Below are 22,603 nucleotides of genomic sequence, written 5' to 3'. Positions count from 1 at the left end.
TTCTTTTAAAATTTAAGAAAACGAAATCTTTCAAACTCCAGTTGTTGTTGTTGATTATTTATTGGTCAGCCTTGATCTAACAGATATATATAACCATTCCGTCACGTTCTGAGACTTGGCGCGTTACAAAGAATAATCTTTGCTTTTAATCTTTGGGGTCGATAAAATAAAGTACCAGTCAAGTACTGAGGTCGATGATATCCACCAACCCTTTCCCCTCAAAATCGTTAGCCTTCTCCTTATCTTGTTTCGCCTTCAATACCTTTTACTCGGATGAATCGACCCCTGTACCGTTTTTTAAAGCCTGGTACTTATTCTATCGTTTTCTTTTGCCGAACTGCTATATTGTAAGGACGTAAACACACCGACACTGATTGTCAAGCGGTGGTGGAGGACAAACACAGACACAGAGACACATGGTGATCCTTCAGTTTAACTCGGTCGAGTTAAACCGAAGGATCGCCAGGCACACAGACACACACACATACAGACATTTCACTTCTTATCACTTCCGTTTTTTTTTGTTTTTTTTTTTACTTTCACTTTCTTTCAGCATCTCAAATTAAGATTTAACCGGAATTTCATGGAAAACGAGGTACTTTCTTTATAAGGTTGTTCAGAAGTGAGGCAGATATAGTGCTGGAGAGAATAAGAGATGTAAGGTAATTTGGTAGCACAGAAGGGTGATCTGTGTAAAATAGGAGTAGAGAGTAACAATATTAAAAATTAAAGGTGGATTATGAGTGAAGAGATTATATATTTGTTTTGCTTTTATTTTCCAGTTGGATATCCTCGAAGATCCCATGATTAAAAATGTTATAATTCTCCAAACAGTTTTGCAAGAGGTAATTGGGTTTTTTTTTTAATTTTGCCAAAAAATCAAATCATTTTATGTTTTGTCTTCAGTGTTTTATGTTCACTTTTCCATACTAATAGAAGTTGAATGATTTTGAAAATATAGAGTTACATATGTGAGGTCTTGTATTAGATCTTCTTAGGAACAATTTAAATGCCACTTACTTGTAAAATTTGAGTTTAAATTAACTTTGAATCCATTCAGTCAACTTGGTGCAAATATTTTGACTAAGCATACATCTATGTAATAGAGAATGTACATCTGTGGATGTAGATATGTCTTTGTGGTAATGAAGCTTGCTTTGCAACTATGTGGTTCCTGGTTCAATCCACTGAGAAACACCTCGACTAAATATCCTTGTGTATGAAATTTGGCAGACAAAAACTATGTGAAAACTAATTGTAAATGTGTGAGTGTGCCTGTGTATATCAGGGGTTCTCAATCATTTTTTCTATCTATGGATCCTTTGATTACTGTGGATCCCCATAGCCATTCAATGTTTAAAAACTAGTTTTATAGAAGCTTCTCTCAAAATTCCTATTTTGTTTTTTGTGCATTATGTAAAATGTTAGAGAAAGAAGTGTCTGGGAAAACAGCCAAACTAACTAAACTAGAGAAAGAAACCTAGCTGCTTCTTGCAATAAATACATCTAAACCATGAGATTGGAAAGTAACTCACAGCCATGTCTTTGTCTTTTATCTGTCACTTGTTTCAGTCATTTGACTGCAGCCATTCTGGGACAATGCCTTGTAGTGTGCTAGTTGAAGAAATCAACCCATGGATTTATTTTATTTTAAGCCAAGTACTTATTCTATTGATCTCTTGTTGAACCACTAAGTTATGGGGACATAAACACACTAACACCAGTTGTCAAGAGGTGATGGGGGTCACACACAAAGACACACTCATATAGATATATATGATGGGTTTCTTTCAGTTTCTGTCTGCCAAATCAACTCAAGGCTTTTGTTGGTCTGAGGCTATAGTAGAAAACACTTGCCCAAGGTGCTATGCAGTGAGACTGAACCTGGAACCATGTGGTTGGGAAACAAGCTTCTTAACACACAGCCATGTTTGTGCCTATTATAAAATCAATAAAAATTCACACTGTTTATGCTTAGTTCATAAATTAACATTAGGAGTCCTTAATTTATCAAATACTTCCGTTTACAAACACAGGTTAACTGAAGGCATTAATATTTGTATTTTCTCTTCACAGGTGAAGAACCGCAACATCGCAGCTTATAAACGACTCCAAGACTTAATAAGCCATCCAGATAAACATTTCTATATTTTCTCAAATGAATTTCATCAGTAAGTTTTACTGTTAACAAATTTTCTTTTGGACTATAAATAATAGTTTTAGATTTTAGGTACACAAGTCCAGCAGTTTTGCGGGGAAGCAGGTTAGTCAATACCATCAACTCCAGTACATGACTGATACAACTCTGAAAGGATAAAAGGCAAATTTGAAAACCGTAGATTATAAAGAGTCTAGAAAACATTGCAAAGCATTTTGCCTGATTCTGTCACCTGACCTTTTTTTTAGATTATATTAATTAAGTAAAGGGTAAGAGGTAAAGACCCCCTTCAGTTATGAACGACCATGGGATTACACCTAAAAAGTTACCCTCAAAGGCATAAGTCCAGGCAAGGTTGTCTATGAAAGACCAGCAGCCACCCCTTTCCACACCACTGATGTTGTCCAAGGGAAAGGCAAGCACCAATACAGTTTGTCACTAGTGACATCACAACTCATTTCTACTGCTGAGTGAATTGGAGCAACATGAAATAGTTGTCTTGCTCAAGAACAAAACACACTGCCTGGTCCAAGAATCAAATTCACTACTTCATGAATGTGAGCCATGCACCTACACTAATTCATCATCATTTAATGTCCACTTTCCATGCTAGCATGGGTTGGACGATTTTGACTGAGGGCTGGCGAACCAGATGGCTGCACCAGGCTCCAATCTTGATCTGGCAGAGTTTCTACAGGTGGATGCCCTTCCTAACGCCAACCACTCTGAGAGTGTAGTGGGTGCTTTTTACATGCCACCAGTATGGGGGCCCGTCAGGTGGAACTGGCAACGACCTCGCTTGAATCTTTTTACACATGCCAACGTCACAGGTGCCAGTAAATCAACGCTGGTAATGATCATGCTCGAATGGTGCCTTTTACGTGCCACCGACACAGAAGCCAGTTAGCCGCTCTGGCAATGATCACGGTAGTATTGTTAGTTATAGTAATATAACCATTTGTTGTTATTTGTATAGACAAACCTGTATCAGTATGATCCAGAATTGCATGCATGCAAACAGACAAACAAGCTAACAAAATTCTTCAGTTTTTGTCTACCAAATTCACTCACAACCTAGTGCTACAACAGAAGCTACTTGCTCAAGGTGTTGTTTAGTGGGACTGAATCTGAAACAATGATGAAAAGCCTTTAACCCTTTAATATTCAGATTATTTTGTCATATGTAATGCTTATTTAATCACATTGTTTTGAATTAATCATGCATTATCTTGTAGCTTTGAGATTTCGATAATGGGATTGTATATTCTTAGAATGACATTGTAAGTTTGGTGTAAGAGGCCAGATCTGGTCAGTGTGAACATAAAACATGTAGTATATTTGGGCTGGATATGGCTAATTTAAATGCTAAAGGGTTAATGTTGCTCCTGAATTTGATCTTGGTTAAGAAATATATAATGCCAAAACAATTAAGCTGTTTACTTATCTCTTCAGAACTATGTTGCCATTATCATTGTAAACCTAATCTTTAATTGCATAAGTGTTACTTGAAGAGTACTAGCAGTTCTTTCAAGTTGACTTACATTTGGAACACTTCATGAAGGTAGTGTTTAAGCAATGCCTCTATAATCCAATGGATTATTGGACTAAGATGTAATTTATAATTTGGTATTATTTTTTTTTAATAGCTCTGTCACCATTGGTATCATCATAATCATTATTTACTGTCCGCCTTCCATGCCAGCAATGGCTTGGATGGTTTGACAGAAGCTTGCACCATACTTCTGTGTCTGTTTTGGCATGGTTTTTACAGCTGGACGCCCTTCCAAATGCCAACCACTTTACAGTGTGGACTGGATGCGTTTTTAAGTGGCACCTACACTGGCAGGGTCACCAAGTAACTTTGCAAGTCAAGAAATCTTTGAGATTGGTGGGGGAGGATTGGAAGAGGTGATCTTGTGTCAGATTATGTAAGGTCAGAGTGTAACACAGAGACAGAAACATGTCTTGCTGTAGAGGAGGTACATGGTTATCCAGCCAGAGAGAGAAAGAGAGAGAGTTAACAAGAAATAGGCCAGAAACATGTGTGCTGCTGTTTCTGGGTTGGGTCTCCATCTTCCACATGTGCCATCCACTTTACATATATATATATATATATATATATATATATATATATATATATATATATATATATATATATATAATATTTTGTTAATTCTCTCCAGACCTTCCGTAACCCACTACTTTTTCAGATTACTCTGTGAAAGTAATGTTTATTTACTATTTTGAATTAATCTTCATTATCTTGTAACTTTATTCTTAAAATGACATTGTAGAGTAGGTTTGAGAGACTGGATCTGGCCAGTTTGGACCTAAAATTGAGTGAATATTTTGACCAGTTTAAGTGCTAAAGGGTTAATTTTCGTTGAAACTTGTGGGGGTAAAAACAGAGTTACTCTGCCAGAAAAGGAAGAAGTCTATACAAGAGGAAGTGTCAACCATCCTGAACAGAGATTAGATTCACACTTTTTTCTTTTATAAGTTAGTTGTGTCTTGAATCATTATTGTATGTAGCTTGTTAATTAACCCTTTCATTACTAACCCGGCTGAAACTAGCTCTGGCTCTGTAGTACAAAGGTCTTGTTTTCATAAATTTTGAATTAAAATCTTCCACCAAACTTTAGTCACAATTTATGTTCCTAACACTAGCTGAATGATAACTAAGTTATTTTACTAAATTATTTGTTATAATCAAAGTAATTAAAAGAAATACAGAGCATCTCAAAATAAATACAGTAACGAAAGGGTTAATTTACAGCATTGGTTCATTTCTTTCTTTTTAGGTCAACATACATTGAACGTGAAGCAGGAGAATCTTCTAATGATCGTAATGACCGTGCCATCCGAGAGGCCACAAAGTGGTACCAAGAACATTTAGATTCTGTCAGCAATGGCAAAAATAATATAAAAGTTGTTCTTCTCTCTGATGATGTCACCAACAAGCAGAAAGCGGAGGAAGATGGGATTCTTGGATTTAGTAGTAAGTTGGGTTTTCTGTGTGTCTGTCTGTCTGGAAATTGGAACTCAACTAAAATAAGTCAAAAATTATTTTAAAATGAAGTTTTAACAATTTTTTTCCGTTAAATAGTCATTAGCATTTTATTGAAACTAATTCTCTCTACTAAAGGCACAAAGCCTGAAATTATGGGGGAGGAGACTAGTTGATTACATTGATCAACCCCAGTGTTCCACTGGTATTTATTTTATTGACCCCAAAAGAATGAAAGGCAAAGTTGTCCTTGGCAGAATTTGAACTCAGAACATAAAAATGGACAAAATGCCACTAAGCATTTTGCCCTGTGTACTAGCAATTCTGCCACCTCACCACCCTACTTTTTTTTTTTTTCATTTAAAATAATGATATATAAAAAATATAATTCAATGTGATTTTTCTTTTCAGTGAACTACTACATCAAGAATTTGAAAAATGCTACTCATCTACTTGACAAATTGGCATCTCACGAAGAAAACAATCATGTAAATATTACAAGTGTTTTTTCATCATATATCAAAATGAAAGACCCCCCAAAAAAGTGATATAGGTGTCAACATAACCGCATTGTTAAGAACCATGCAATCATGGTTCACTTTGCTATTACCTGGTTTTAGATTCAGTCCCACTTGAGCAAGTGTCTTCTACTATAGCCCTGGCCTTGTTAGTAAATTAGGTACACAGAAATTATGCAAAAACCTGTTGTGTGTGTGTGTGTGTAGATACTTTTATTAAAGCCAAAAATATTTTCAGAAACTGTTGCTCAGAGTTTCATGTTGCTGTTTGTCAGACAGTATGATCGCAACTGGCCAGCAAATGATAACATGAAACTCTGAGTAATAGTGAGTGAAGATTTTATTGGCTTCAATAAAAGCATATGACTCTAAGGCCAGCAATTTTAGGGGGTTGAGTAAGTAAATTAAATCAGCTCCAGTGCTCAAATGGTACTTGTTTTATCAATCCCAAAAGGATGAAAGACGAAGTCAACCTTGGTAGAATTTGAACTCAAAACATAAAGATGGATGAAAAGCTGCCAAGCATTTTACCTGGTGTGCTAATGATTCTGCCAGCTTGCTGCCTTATGATAACAAAATATGTTTTTCTACTCTAGGCACACGCCCCGAAATTTTTGGGGAGGGGGCCAGTTGATTTGATCAATCCAAGTATGCAACTGGTACTTAATCTGTTGACCCTGAAAGGATGAAAGGTAAAGTCAACCTCGGCAGAATTTGAACTCAGAACGTAAAGACAGATAAAATAGCGCTAAGAATTTCACCGGGTGTGCTAATGTTTCTGCTGGCTCGCTGCCTTTTGTTAACAAAATATTGATATGATACAAATGTTCTGTAGCTTATCAGTATTTTTGCTTATTTATTTTATTTTTCTTCTTTTTAGCCTATTGGAAGAACTTTATTCCCAGAGCATTTATCATACTCTGAGATACAGAAAGGTATTAAACTTGGTAAATACAAGCAAGGAAAATTCCAAGCAAGTCGAGAAAACTACCTGGAAGGTAGAGTGAGTGTTATTGGTGCAGATGAGATGGTGAGTTATGAAATATTTTTAATAAATTTTTCCAACTCTTTTTCACTATAATGTTTTATATGAGATGACCTCTTAGAAGTGGGAGCTTTTCCTCCCTTTCTTTCTCCTCCTTCTCTGTTCTTTTCTGCCTTGCAAATTACAAGGTCACCTCTCTAATGCCGGTGCCACATTAAAAAGCACCCAGTACTCTTTGTAAAGTGGTTGGCTTTAGGAAGGGCATCCAGCTGCAGAAACCATGTCAAAGATGCATTGGAGCCTGACGCAGCCTTGCTGGTTCCCTATCAAACCATCCTACCCATGCCGACATGGAAAGCAGTTGTTAAATGATGATGATGATAATTGATCAATTGATTAATCGACCAACTGACCTGACCTAGTGTGTGATTGCTATTTTCTATGTAGTATTTCTAACATATATTAATGAGTAAACTCAAGAAAGGAAGATGTGATTGGGTAAGTAATAATTCTGGAAAAGATAATACAAATGGTGTATTTGTATAGGTGAGGATTAGTGACAGGAAGAGCACCCAGCTGTAGAAAATCCATCTCAACAAAATTCCATCCATTCCATGTTAAAACAATGATGATGATGTAGATAGGTACAGATGTGTCTGTGTGGCTAAAATGTTTGTTTCCCAACCACATGGTTTCAGGCTCAGTTCTACTACATGGCACCTCGGGCAAGTGTCTTCTACTATAGCCTCAGGCCAACCAATGTTTTGTGAGTATGTTTGCTAAATGGAAACTGAAAGAAGCCTATCATATATATGCATATAGGCACAGTCACAGCACAGTGGTTTAGAAACCTGCTTTCCAACCCCTTGGCTTTGGGTTTGAATGGTGGTGGTGGTGGCAGTGATTATGATGATGATGTCCTATTAATAATTATTTTTTCTTGTTTTGTGTGGTTAGGTTTTAGTTGTTGGCCGTGAAAACCTTAATCGTGCTGTCAATGAGGACATCGTTGCTCTTGAAATCTTACCTGAAGATGAATGGACTTGTCCATCCTCCATTATAATGGAAAATACAGCAGACGAAAAGAAGGAAGAAGAAGTAGAGGTATTTATTTATTTATATGTGTGTATGTATATATGTTTTAGTGAACATGCATGGCTTAGTTGTTAGGGTATTCAGCTCATGATCATAAGGTTGTGAGTTCAATTCCCAACAATGTGTTTTGTCCTTGAGCAAGACACTTTATTTCACGTTGCTCCAGTCCACTCAGCTGGCAAAAATGAGTTGTACCTGTATTTCAGAGGGCCAGCTTTGTCACATTCTGTGTCGTGCTGAATCTCCATGAGGACTATGTTAAGGGTACACATGTCTGTGGAGTGCTCAGCCACTTGCAGGTTAATTTCACTAGCTGGCTGTTCCTCTGATAGGATCAACTGGAACCCTTGTCATTGCAACCGGTGGAGTGCCAGTCAGTCTTGTAAATTTTTATTATTGGTTTCATTAATTACATTTAAACATTTATATATACCCTTCTTTCTTTCTTCTTAATATCTATTATTTCTACCTGTCTTATGTTCTTTCTCTCACACGGACCCTACAATGTCATTCTAAAAGTAAACAATCTCAAAGCTGCTCCAGCATGGCCGGAGTCAAAATGACAAACAACTAAAAGAGTAAAAGAATAATTAAATATTACGTTTGACAGAGTAATTTAAATGCAAAAGGTATAAAATATATTATTAAAGAGGTAATATTTATTAAACAGTGACGTTCTGTTAGAACAAACTTTACAGTGGTAGATACCATGAAAGAAACTCTTGTATTGGTTTTTGGTGCAAAATGCACTCTTGTTTATATCATTAATAGGGAGATAAATCCCTGCCGTCTCCAGCACTGGGACCACCAGATCACATGATTTCAACCTTCCTTGGTCTTGTCAGTGATGAACACTCAGCTGCTAGAGATAGCAGCAACTCATCTCCCTGCCAGTGATATATAGAAAAACAGTGTCTATTTCTACCCCTGCCTTTCATTTCCTGTTTTTGAGGTTCAATGTTTACGTCCACTTTGTTTGATTGTAAATATACCCCACTCTATCGCATCTTGCCAGATGGTATTTTTCCTTCTCTTTAAATAGATTCTCTTCTCTTAATGTCACATTTTAATTTTTTTCTTCTTTGTCAACCTGAATTTTTCTGCTCCATCTCTCCTCATATTAAAACTCTCTTTCTCTCTCTCTCTCTCTCTCTCTCTCTCTCTCTGCATTTACTGTTTCAATACCCTCTCCTATAATGTTTAGTTTAGTTTTTAGTCTTCATAAATGACTTGCCCGACGACCTCACGCAACACACCCTTTTATTTGCCGATGATGTCAAACTGGTCGCTCCCCGCGGTGATATAGATGATCTTTGTCGATGCCGCCACCAAGTTTGGAGATGGTCTAACGAATGGGACCTGTGTCTGAACGTGTCAAAGTGCTGTCATCTGCCTGTTGGCTCTTCTCCTGCAACTCAACTTGATTTCGAGTCAGGTCGTCTGCTGCTGGAGAGGACCGACCAGGTAAAGGACCTGGGTATCTTGGTGGATTCTTCCTTTTCGCCTTTGGCCCAGTGTGTCCATGCTGACAACAAAGCACGCAGAGTTCTGTTTTTGATTCGACGGTCTTTCGGAATGCTCACAGCAGCCATATTCCTACCGCCCTATGTCACGCTGGTGAGACCCATATTGGAGTACGGGATTGAAGCCTCTTCTCCTTATCTCCTCAAAGACATACAGCATCTCGAAAGAGTCCAGAAGCTGGCTACCCACATGGTTCTTGGTCTCAAGCATTTGTCTTATGAAGAAAGGCTGAAGACGCTCGACCTTTATTCTCTAGAAAAACGACAATGCCATGGTGATCTCATTCTTGCTCACAACATCATAAGCAGAAAGTGTAATTTCTCGAAAGAGCTGTTCTTCACTCCTGCTTCAGAGTGTCGGCTGCATGGTCACTCTGAAAAGTTCTATCTGCAACGATTTCATCTCAATTGTTTTTTTTTAATCAGTTTTATCTGCTTTCTACTCTCTTATCAACCATCAGGATGAAATTAAAAAGTCCATCAACAAAGTTCCAAAAGAAAAGCGTCAAACAACTGGGCGTATTGTTGGTATTATACGGCAGAACAGACGAAATTACTGTGGCATTCTTCAGCTATCAGATATAAAGGAGGTAAAGTAACGATTTTCTAATATGGAATTACATGTGGTGCACGCTTGGGTGTGTTGTTAAGAAGCTTCCTTCCCAACCATATAGCCTTGGGTAAGTGTCCTTCTACTATAATCCCAGGCTGACCAAAGTCTTGCAAGTGGATTTGGCATGGTAGTGATTACTCCCTCAAAATGCCAGGTGTTAAAACATCTGGAAGTCATGGACAGGTGAGACAACTTGCCTCCAATCCCATCCAGGAATGATGGGCAGTGGTGTTTTGCCATTTTTGTGGTGAATCATACCACCAGTCTGCAACTTATATGCATATGGTGTAAAATCTATGTGCAGATATGCCCCAGCAATGCATACATAGGAATAAAATCAGTGCTAGTGTAGAATAAGTACTAGGCTTACAAAGAATAAGTCCTGGGGTCGATTTGCTCGACTAAAGGCGGTGATCCAGCATGGCCACAGTCAAATGACTGAAACGAGTAAAAGAGTGTAATAAACATTCTCGACTACATAGAGTAAAGAGCCCCTTTGGTCATGAATAACCATGGGATTGTACCTAGATAGTTACCCAACAAGGCACAAGTCCGAGCAAGGTTGTTTATGGAAGACCAGCAGTCAGCCATGCATACCAGCCTCCCCTCTCCATGCAACCAATGTTGTCCAAGGGAAAAGCAAACACCAATACAGTTTGGCACCAGTGATGTTGTTCATTTCTACTACTGAATGAACTGGAGCAACGTGAAATAGAGTCTTGCTCAAGAACACAACTCACTGCCTTATGATTGTGAGTCAGACACTAACCACTGAGCCATCATTGTTAACATATATGCTTTGTGTGATTGCATGGAAAACTGGTGAATATTACTTTGCTTGGAAACGGAAGGGTTGGCAGAACGAAGAGCATTTGCCCAAGAAAAAACTAGCCCCTAACAAATTCTGCCTGACCCATGCTGACATGGAAAAATAGACCTTAAATGATGAATATATATTTATAAATATAGGTGTAGGCATGGCTGTGTGGTAAGAAGTTAGCTTCTCAACTACATGGTCCTGAGTTCAGTCCCACTGTGCAGCATTTTGGGCAAGGGTCTTCTACTATAGCCTTAGGCTAACCAAAGCCTTATGTGTGGATTTGGTTAACAGAAACTGAAAAGGCGGCGAGCTGGCAGAAACGTTAGCATGCTGCGCGAAATGCTTAGCGGTATTTCATCTGTCTTTACATTCTGAGTTCAAATTCCACCGAGGTCGGCTTTGCCTTTCATCCTTTTGGGGCAATAATTTAAGTACCAGTTATGCACTGGGGTCGATGTAATCGACTTAATCTCTTTGTCCTTGTTTGTTCCCTCTATGTTTAGCCCCTTGTGGGCAGTAGAGAAATAAGAAACTGAAACAAGCCTGTCGTATGTATACATATATATATGTGTGTGTGTGTGTCTTTGAATCTGTGTTTGTCCCCTCCAATAGCTTGACAACTTAAATATATACATATATATATATATATATATATATTACAACGGGCTTCTCTCGGTTTCCATCTACCAAATCCACTTACAAGGCTTTGATTGGCCTGAGGCTATAGCAGAAGATACTTGCCCAAGGTGCCATGCAGTGGAACTGAACCCAGGACCATGTGGTTGTAGAGCAAAATTCTTACCCCACAGCTACACCTGCGCCTATAATGTAGTTTTTTTTTTAATGAAAGTGACCTTTTCTCTTAATCCCTGCAAATATTGTTTTTATTTCATTTAATTGTTTATTTGTTATTAATATATAAATATATTTATGGTTCTTTTTTTTTTTTCTTTATGAAGAAAAAGACCCATCTCTTCATCCCAGCAAATAAGTTAATTCCTAAAATTCAGATCCGCACTGAACAAGGCAAGGAACTTGTTGCACAACGTATTATAGTTGTCATTGATAAATGGCCCCAATATTCACGATTTCCTATGGTAAGCACTTTGTATTAATTTCTCTTGACTTTTTTTTTTTTTTACTATATTTCTGTTGAAACACACTATTTTTGTTTCCATTAATTTTGAAAATATTGAAGAATTTTGAAAATAGCTTTGACATTAACTAGTTGGTGCCTGGAACATAAATTAACATTCAGAAAATTGGGGCAGTATTTGGTAGGTTGATATCAAAAGGGTTCAACATCATCATCATTTAGCATCTGTCTTCTTTGCTGGGTTGGATTAGACGATTTGACAGGAGCTTGCAAAGTAGAAGACTGCCAACCGCTACTGTCTGCTATGGGATGATCTCTATGACTTGATGCCTTTCCTTTACAGGAAAGCCATTTTATAGAGTGCATTGGTTGTCTTTTAAATGGCACCAGCCCCAGTAAGATCACCAAATAACTTGCAAGACAGAGATCTCTCAACTGAGAGGGAAAGTGGTATTGAGTGACATGGCTTTGTGCCAGATGATGAGAGGTTAAACTATGATAGAGACACTGAAATAGGTGTCTTCCTGTAGAGGAGACAGATGGTTACTCTAGTCAGAGACAACGGATGGTGGTGATGTGCTGGAGTGTACAAGGAGGTGAATGTAAGTGGAGTGGTACAAAGGATTGGACAGGGTGCATAAGCTGAGAATTCACAAGTGGTGCCAGTTGTATGTAAAAAGCACCCTTCAAACGTTGGGCCTTGTGGAGGCAGTGACCAAGACCTTTGGCAATATACTGTGCTTGAGAAGACCTGTCAAGCCAAATGAGATCGTAGTTGTGGCTGATGCCAGTGTTTCGTAACTGGCACTTAAAAAACACCCTCTACACTCTTGGAGTGGTTGGCATTAGGATGGGCATCCAACTGTAGAAACACTGCCAAAACAGATTGGAACCTGGTGCAGCTTACCAGTTTTCAGTCAAACCATCCAACCTATGCCAGCAGGGAAAAAGACATTAGATGATAAAACGAAAAGGAAATGCAGTGAGTGAAATACAACTATATAGGGAAGCAACAAAACCTTTAGTTTAGTATTACAGATCAAATGGTGCCAGATATCAAAAGGTTAAATCATCATCATCATCTAATGTCCGTTTTACATGCTGGCATGGGTTGAAATAATTATTAATTTAGAAATATTAACTGTCTTAATTCTCTTTTTATCTGTCATGGTTATGGTTTTTTATTTGCTTTAAAGGGACATTTTGTCAAGAAACTGGGTCCAATTGGAGATAAAGATACTGAAAATGAAGTCCTATTATTGGAACATGATGTCCCCCATTCTGATTTTTCTCAAAGAGTGCTTGAGTGTTTACCAAAGTTGCCATGGATCATAACAGATGAGGTAAAACAATTTATATTTGTTTATTTGTTTCAGTCTGTGGATTGCTGTGCTCTTTTTTCTTAAACCTTGTCCTTATTCTGTTAGTCTCTTTTGCAAAACTGCTAAGTTACAGAGATACAAAAAGTTTCTCAATTTTACAGGACTTGAAACAAAGACAAGACATTCGTCATATCAATATCTGCAGTGTTGATCCTCCCGGCTGTACTGATATTGATGATGCACTTCACTGCAGACTCTTAGAGAATGGTAATTATGAGGTAATGTAAACTTTTTATTTTATTTTGTTGTATTTCTCTGGTAAAAAAGTTGTAATTTGCTGGAAGCACTGCAGTAACTATAAATAAGATAAATGTTTAACAAATCCTTTGAGCAAAGTTAACCAAAATATGTAAAGTGATGTTAACCAAAGCTTTGTGAGTGAATCTGATAGATGGAAACTGAAAGAAGCCTTTCATATCTTTTATCTTTTTCCTGTTTCAGCCATTGGACTGCAGCGTTGCTGTGGACACCACCTTGATGGATTTAGTCGAACAAATTGGCCCCAAGACTTTTTATTTAAGCCTAGCCTTATTTCATCAGTATCTTTTGCTGAATTGCTAAGTTACAAACCAACACCAGTTGTCAAGTGGTGATGGTGGACACACACATAAATATATGCATATATGCAACATGCTTCTTTCAGTTTCCATCTACCAAATCTACTCACAAGGCTTTGGTCAGCCCAACATATAGTTGAAGACATTTATCTTACACACATATGTACATGTTTGTGTGTGTGTGTGTGTGTATACATACATTTATGTGTGTGAATATATATATATATATATATATTGGATCAAGTAATGATGTTGGATCAAGTAATGAAGGTTACGGAGAGGGTCATAGCCCAACTAATTAGAGAGAGAGTTAGTTTAGATGAGATGCAGTTTGGGTTCGTGCCAGGAAAAAGTACCACTGATGCTATATTCCTGGTAAGGCAGCTGCAGGAGAAATACCTAGCCAAAGATAAGCCCCTGTACCTAGCTTTCGTTGACATGGAGAAAGCTTTTGATAGGGTCCCCCGATCCCTTATCTGGTGGTCAATGAGGAAACTAGGGATAGATGAATGGCTGGTGAGGACTGTGCAAGCCATGTACAGAGATGCCGTAAGTAAGGTTAGGGTTGGCAACATGTACACAGAAGAATTCAAAGTAGAGGTTGGGGTCCACCAGGGTTCAGTACTCAGCCCCCTCCTATTTATCATAGTACTCCAGGCAATTACGGAGGAATTCAAGACAGGCTGTCCCTGGAGGCTCCTCTACGCTGACGACCTTGCTCTTATTGCTGAGTCACTATCAGAACTGGAGGAGAAGTTCCAGGTGTGGAAGGAGGGTTTAGAATCAAGGGGCCTTAGAGTCAACCTAGCTAAAACCAAAGTACTAATAAGTAGAAAGGTAGACAATCCACAAATATCTTCAGGAAGATGGCCCTGCTCGATCTGTAGAAAAGGTGTAGGTAGAAACTCTATAAGATGTACCCAGTGTAAGCTATGGACACATAAGAGGTGCAGCAATGTCAAAGGTAGGCTAACTGGGAAGATAGTTTTTGTATGTGGCAGATGCTCGGGAGCATTAACCTCCGAAAATCTGCAGAAAACAACTTCCGTCACTTTCCAGGGGGAAAAACTAGAAGTAGTTGATAGCTTCCGTTATCTAGGTGACCAAGTCAGTAGTGGGGGTGGGTGCGCTGAAAGTGTAACTGCTAGAATAAGAATAGCCTGGGCAAAGTTTAGGGAGCTCTTACCTCTGCTGGTGACTAAAGGCCTCTCGCTCAGAGTAAAAGGCAGACTGTATGATGCGTGTGTACGAACAGCCATGCTACATGGCAGCGAAACATGGGCTGTGACTGCTGAGGACATGCGTAAGCTCGTGAGGAATGAAGCCAGTATGCTCCGATGGATGTGTAATGTCAGTGTACATACTCGACAGAGCGTTAGCACCTTGAGAGAAATGTTGTACCTAAGAAGCATCAGTTGTGGTGTGCAAGAGAGACGATTGCGCTGGTATGGTCATGTGGCGAGAATGGATGAAGATAGGTGTGTGAGAAAGTGCCAATCCCTAGCAGTTGAGGGAACCCGTGGAAGAGGTAGACCCAGGAAAACCTGGGACGAGGTGGTGAAGCACGACCTTCGAACTTTAGGCCTCACTGAGGAAATGACCAGAGACCGAGACCTTTGGAAATATTCTGTACGTGAGAAGACCAGGCAGGACAAGTGAGCCCAGCCCACTTATGAATGCCTTTCCTCCCTTGGACACAAAGACCGGTTGAGGCAAGCGAAGTCGATATAGAACCTCATCCGACGACAGACACCCATCCCAACCCCCCCATGCTTGCGAAGACATGTTGGGGCAAGCGAAATCGAAATCGAAATCGAAACCGAATTGAACCAGCCAGGATCCCTGGCCTGGTGGTACGTAAAAAGCACTATCCGACTCGGGGCCGTGGCACGTAAAATACTCCAATGCGACCGTACGACAGGCACCCATGCCAACCCCCTTTGCTTGTGAAGACATGTTGGGGCAAGCGAAATCGAAATCGAATTGAACCAGCCAGGATCCCTGGTCTGGTGGTACGTAAAGCACTATCCGACTCGTGGCCGTGGCACGTAAAATACTCCAATGCGACCGTACGACAGGCACCCTTGCCAACCCCCTTTGCTTGTGAAGACATGTTGGGGCAAGCGAAATCGAAATCGAATTGAACCAGCCAGTATCCCTGGTCTGGTGGTACGTAAAGCACTATCCGACTCGTGGCCGTGGCACGTAAAATACTCCAATGCGACCGTACGACAGGCACCCTTGCCAACCCCCTTTGCTTGTGAAGACATGTTGGGGCAAGCGAAATCGAAATCGAATTGAACCAGCCAGGATCCCTGGTCTGGTGGTACGTAAAAAGCACTATCCGACTCGTGGCCGATGCCAGCACCGCCTCGACTGGCTTCCGTGCCGGTGGCACATAAAATACACCAATCTGACCGTGGCCGTTGCCAGCCCCGCCTGGCACCTGTGCAGGTGGCACGTAAAAAGCACCCACTACACTCACGGAGTGGTTGGCGTTAGGAAGGGCATCCAGCTGTAGAAACATTGCCAAATTAGACTGGAGCCTGGTGCAGCCTTCTGGCTTCCCAGAACCCCGGTCGAACCGTCCAACCCATGCTAGCATGGAGAACGGACGTTAAACGACGATGATGATGATGATGTGTGTGTGTGTGTGAATATATATATATATATATATACATGCATATGTATGTATATATATATTGGTGTTCGGAAGGACATCCAACTGTAAAAACCTTGCCAAAACTGACCACACCTGTGATTATGCCATGTAAAAAGTCCACTCTGTTGAGTGGTTGGTGTCAGGAAAGGCATCCAGCTGTAAAAATCCTGCCATAACAGTCACAGAAGTCTGGTGCAGGCTTCTGTCTGGTCAGCTCTTGTGAAACTTCCCACCCATGCTAGCATGGAAGGCAGACGTTAAACGATGATGATGATATATATGTATATATACATAAATACATTTACATATACATATATATGCTGACACACACACATATGCATGTGTGTGTGCATGTTGTTTCTCCTTGTCTTGGCATCAGATGATAGCTTTAAGCAAGTGGATCATCATTCACGCAGTGTCCTTTGTTTCAATTTTGTGCTAATGTCCTGTCATCCGGGAAATATCACTTGACTTGGAAACAGGTGTGGGTTGGTGACAGGAAAAACATCCAGGCATTGAAAATGTACTTCGATGAATTCCATCTTACCCATGCAACCATGAAAGGGTGGATGTAAAAAGGAAGATGAGGACAATATAGATGAAATGTATGAAGAATAATAAATCAAATGTACAGCATAGCATAACATTATTGAAGGGAAAAGGAAATCAATAACTAGATTAAAGGATTTACACACACATACATCTTTTTTTTTCAGCTACTATTCTTTTCTTCTTTTACTTGTTTCAGTTATTTGACTGCAGCCATGCTGGAGCACTGCCTTCTAGTCGAAGAAATCAACCCCAGGACTTATTCTTTGTAAGCCTGGTACTTATTCTATTGGTCTCTATACAATGGGCTTCTATTCAGTTTCCATCTGCCAAATCCACTCACAAGGCTTTGGTTGGCCTGAGGCTATAGTAGAATACACTTGCCTAAGGTGCCATGCAGTGGGACTGAACCCAAAACCATGTGATTGGTAAGCAAGCATCTTACCACACAGCCATGCCTGCAATTAAGACCATTATTGATCTGTATCGATTCTGCTGTTCTTATAACTCAGTGGTCTGTTTCAGGTTGGTGTCCACATTGCCGATGTATCCCATTTCATCCGCCCGTACACAGCTTTAGATGATGAGGCCAAACACAGAGCAACAACAGTCTACTTGACCGATCAGGTAACTAATTGCATCATTGAACCAATTCTTTCATTAACCTTTAGCATTCAGATTTTTCTGTCAAATACAATGCTTATACGTTCAAACTATTTTGAATTAAGCATGCTTTATCTCGAAGCTCCAAGATTATGATGATGTGATTGCTTAATTTTAGAATAACATTGCAGGGTGTGTGAGAGAGGCCAAATATGGCCAGTTTGAACATAAAATTAATTAGAATATTTGAGCCGGATATTGTCAATTTAAATGCTAAAGGGTTGATGAATTTTGTCACTAATTACTTGATATTTTATATAAATTAATTCTTTGTGTTCTAATATCTAGAGAATAGACATGGTACCTGAATTACTCAGCTCAAATCTGTGTTCCCTTCGAGATGATGGTGACCGGTATGTTGACATGCTTTTCTTCTCTTTTTCTTTATCTAATTTAGCTCTTTAATAATTGAGTTCATACCTTTTACTTGTTTCAGTCATTAAACTGTGGCCATGCTGGGGCACCACCTTGAAAAGGTTTTATTCAAATGAATTGACCCCAGTACTTTTTTTTCTTCGTTGAGCCTGGTACTTATTCTATTGGTCTCTTTTACCAAACCACTATGTTATGGGGACGTAAACACACCAACACCAGTTGTCAAGAGGTGGTAGCGGACAGACACACGCACATATATATATGCGATGGGTTTCTTTCAGTTTCCATCTACCAAATTCATTCACAAATCTTTAGTTGGCCCAAGGTTATAGTAGGAGACACTTGCCCAAGGTGCCACACTTGTTAGTTTGGGTTTTATTTAATAGACTGGATGGTATCCAACTAAGGTTCTATATTTATGCTATGTAGACAATTACATTAATTGTAGACATCTCTTGTTTTGCTTTCATCATTTTTACATCCTCTTTTGTATGCTTGCATGGGTCAGATAGAATTCACTGACACATTTTCAATGAATAGATGTCCTTCCTTTCTGCCACTTTTCCAAAGCAAGCTAATACTTTCATTATGACTGGACATGTTTCCACAGATGATTGGAAACAAATTATAGCCCTTATAAGACGATGATGTGCCGTTTACAACCAAGGGACACAATGTTGAGACAAGGTGCGAATGTGATCATCATCAATTAATGTCCCATGAAAAGTGGACATTAAAGGGTGATGATGATGTTCCATTCTGGCATATTTTGGACAGTTTCACAGGATCTGATGGATGTAAAGACTGCATTGTGCTCCAATGTATTTGGCATGGCTTCTACTGCTGGCTGAATGCCCTTCCTAAGACCTACCACTTTACAGCACTATTGAGCAGCTCACAAGACTATGAATTTTGAGGGAGGTTGGAGTGGGGTTATGCTAGGGGATGAGGAGTTAAAGTATGAAGGTGTTGAGTGCAAAACAGGTTCTTGTACAAGAGCTGTATGTTTACCCACATTTAGAAGTTGGGTAGGATTGAAGGATGATATACATATATATATGTGATGTGGAGGTTAGACACTGGGGTTGATGTAATTGACTTAAACCCCTCCCTGAAAATTTCAGGCCTTGTGCCTATAGTAGAAAGGATTATTATTATTATTATTATTATTAAGGCAGCAAACTGGCTGAACAGTTAGTATGCTGGCAAAATGTTTAGTGGCATTTCATACATCTGTACATTGTGAGTTCAAGTTCTGCCAAGGTCAACTTTGCCTTTCATTGTTTTGGGGTCAATAAAATAAGTTACCAGATGAGCACTGGAGTCAATGTAATCAACTAACTCCTGCCTACAAAAGTTTGGACCTTGTTCCTATAGTAGAAAGGATTATTATTATTATTAAGGTGGCAAGCTGGCAGAAACGTTAGCATGTCGGGCGAAATGCTTAGCAGTATTTCGTCTGCTGCTACGTTATGAGTTCAAATCCCGCCGAGGTCGACTTTGCCTTTCGTCCTTTCGGGGTCGATAAATTAAGTACCAGTTGCATACTGGAGTCGATCAAATCGACTGGCCCCCTCCTCCAAAATTTCGGGCCTCGTGCCTAGATTAGAAAAGCTGTCAGAATTGTTACCACACTGGATGAAATGCTTTTCTTCTGGCTTTGCTTTCTGAGTTCAAATCTTGCTGTGCTCAAACTCTGCTTTTCATCCTTTCAGGGTTGATGGAATCTATTAGCTCTTTCTCTCAAAATTTTGGGCTTTGTGCCTATAGTAGAAAGGATATTAAGTATGTAACACATATTTCTCAATAAAACAATACTTTATCAGTTTTTTTTTCTTTTCTTTTTAAATCTTTCTACAGCTTTGCCTTTTCGGTCATCTGGGAGATGAATACAAATGCCGAGATTATAAGCACTAAATTTCATAAATCCGTTATCCGCTCAAAGGTAAGAAGTAATTAAATAGAAATAAAAAAATCTCTTGGGATATGATATTGTTTTTTTATAAGGGGGGCAGTACATTCTGTTGAAACTAATGTCTATATAACTGGATATTTTGTTACCGCTTATGATCTTGGCTGTGGTTTTTTAACCACCAGTCATTTCTGACTGAGTTGGCTCTATGATCAAAAGTATTCTAACAATGACCAACACAACCTTATTTTTTTGTTGTTTTTTTTTCTGGGTATTGTGTATGTAACACTACATTGTGCATTGTAGTGTCAGATCAGACATCAGTTTTAAGATGGCTTCCATCTACAACCAAAAGGCTTCAAGAAGGAAGCCTTAAAATTTGTCCCAAGTTTTAAAAATTTATACCTAACTTCGTCTTTAGTTCCAAAAATTCATGTAAGCTTTGAATTTATCAGTAGCTTTGCTGCTGTTAACCCTTTTATTACATTGCCTTTGAAAATAATAACAAATTTAATAAAATTTTTTTGTCACTATTAAGCTGGTCAGTGGTACATAAATTAACATAAAATTTCAATGGAAGGTTTTAATTTAAATCGCTTTCTCATTATTGTTACCATAATCGTAGTTGTGGCCAAAGCCAGTGTCACATAACAGGCACTTGTGTCAGTGACACACAAAAAGCACCTTTCGAACGTTGGACCTCATGGAGGTGATAAGTGACTGAGACCTCTGGTGATATGCCATACTTGAGAAGATTCGTCGAGCCAAGTGAAATTGTAGTTGTCACCAATGCTGGTGTCATGTAACTGGCTTGTAAAAAGCACCCATTACACTCTTGGAGTGGTTGGTATTAGGAAAGGTATCCCGCCATAGAAACCATGCCAAATCAGATTGGAACCTGGTGCAGCTCTCCAGCATGGAAAGTAGACGCTAAATGAGGATTTCTATTGAAATACACTGCCTGTGTTTCAATTAAATTTGAAAATCATGAAGAACTTATTAAGCTAACTTTGGTGTTATTAAACTGATGTATGGTACTTAAATTAACATGAAAATCTGATCATTATCATCATCATTGTTTAACGTCCACTTTCCATGCTAGCATGGGTTGGACGAATTTGACTGAGGGCTGGTGAACCAGATGGCTGCACCAGGTGCCAATCTTGATCTGGCAAGGTTTCTACAGCTTGATGCCCTTCCTAACGCCAACCACTCCGAGAGTGTAGTGGGTGCTTTTTACATGCCACTGGCACAGGGGCCAGTCAGGCAGTACTGGCAATGACCTCACTCGAATCTTTTTACACATGCCACCGGCACAGGTGCCAGATAGCCACTCTGGCAACGATCATGCTCGGATGGTGCTCTTAATACCCTACTAGCATGGGGCTCGAGTGCCAGTAAGCCAACGCTGGTAACGATCACATGGCAACTTTTAATTTAGATCACTTTAAAATAGTGTATTAGTATCATATAACTTGGAGAAGTTTCAGTTGGATTGGTTTAAAAATGTTTAATGAAGATAATAAAAGAATGTGCAAATTAAGATGGATATCTGAACTCCTTACAGGCTTCACTCACCTACCAAGAGGCTCAATCAAGAATTGACAGTGATTCTACAGATGAACTGACTGAAGGTCTACGTCGACTGAACAATCTGGCAAAGATTCTAAAGAAGAAGAGGATTGAAAAAGGGTCTGTTTACTTACTTTTCATTCTTTCTTTTATGTCATTTTTATTGTCAAGCATAGCTGTGTGGTTAAGAAGTTTGCTTCCCAGTCACATGTTTTGGGTTCAGTCCCACTGCATGACACTTTGGGCCAGTCTTCTACTATAGCCCCTGCCCATCCAAGGCCTTGTGAGTGGATTTGGTAGACAAAAACTGAAAGAAGCCTATTGTGTGTATATGCTTGTGTGTCCTTGTCTTGGCATCATACTGTAGTTATAACCAAACCTTACTGTCATACAAGCAAAGTCCTTGATGTCCAGTCTTCCAAAAACACATCTGTCCATGAATCAGGTGGTTATAAAACAAACTTCTTGACCACACAGCCATATCTGCAGCTTTGAATAGATTTTCAAGATAAAATATATCCAAATTTAGGGAATGGAGTTTGTAAAATCCAGGCTACATATGTTTCCTAGTTAGCAGAACCTCAGAAGTAGTAACCATCCGATGTTCTGCTAGCTAGGAAACATATGTAGCCTGGATTTTATCTTCTCCATTCCATAAATTTGGATTTTTATTCACATACATAGCAACCCCAGTTGCTAACCATGAAGTATAAAATAACTTTTTTCAGCTTATCAAACTTTGATATGGGAAAAATTTACAACATCCTACATCAATAAACCATTATTGTTTCTGAAAGTTGTTTTTTATACCTTCTACAGACTGCTTGAAGCTTACTAACTTCCGACACTTGGATCTTATTATTACATATATATATATATATCTGTGTCGCCATGATAGATCGTTAGCCACTACACACATTTTTTTTCTCTCTTTGTTTCTCACCTTGTTTTTTTCTGTGTCCCTTTCTGTAGAAGAGCGTAGGCTCGAAACGTAAAAGACGTTTTCTATTCCTGAGCGTTATGCTAATAAATCTGTTTGTTTTGTACACCACCTGTCTTCATCTTTTGTTTTTTCATAAACTCTCCCTATATATATTATATATGTGTGTGTGTGTT

General features: G+C 39.1%; 1 protein-coding gene across 1 annotated transcript in view; it reads left to right on the top strand.

Moving 5' to 3' along the window:
- The window catches only part of LOC115216669 (exosome complex exonuclease RRP44), a 39,941-nt gene that overhangs the window by 368 nt on the left and 16,970 nt on the right, over nt 1-22,603 (top strand). Inside the window, exons 2-15 of the mRNA XM_029786171.2 lie at nt 783-845; nt 2,077-2,171; nt 4,960-5,156; nt 5,577-5,653; nt 6,564-6,713; nt 7,626-7,772; nt 9,748-9,876; nt 11,679-11,816; nt 13,012-13,158; nt 13,299-13,415; nt 17,491-17,592; nt 17,917-17,981; nt 19,864-19,948; nt 21,483-21,607. Coding sequence (XP_029642031.1) covers nt 783-845; nt 2,077-2,171; nt 4,960-5,156; nt 5,577-5,653; nt 6,564-6,713; nt 7,626-7,772; nt 9,748-9,876; nt 11,679-11,816; nt 13,012-13,158; nt 13,299-13,415; nt 17,491-17,592; nt 17,917-17,981; nt 19,864-19,948; nt 21,483-21,607 — 1,637 coding nt within the window. The remainder of the gene's footprint in view (nt 1-782; nt 846-2,076; nt 2,172-4,959; nt 5,157-5,576; nt 5,654-6,563; nt 6,714-7,625; nt 7,773-9,747; nt 9,877-11,678; nt 11,817-13,011; nt 13,159-13,298; nt 13,416-17,490; nt 17,593-17,916; nt 17,982-19,863; nt 19,949-21,482; nt 21,608-22,603) is intronic.

Source organism: Octopus sinensis, linkage group LG10 (assembly GCF_006345805.1).
Source record: "Octopus sinensis linkage group LG10, ASM634580v1, whole genome shotgun sequence".
NCBI classification, from domain to species: Eukaryota; Metazoa; Mollusca; class Cephalopoda; order Octopoda; family Octopodidae; genus Octopus; species Octopus sinensis.
This window is presented reverse-complemented; position numbering and strand designations above follow the sequence as displayed.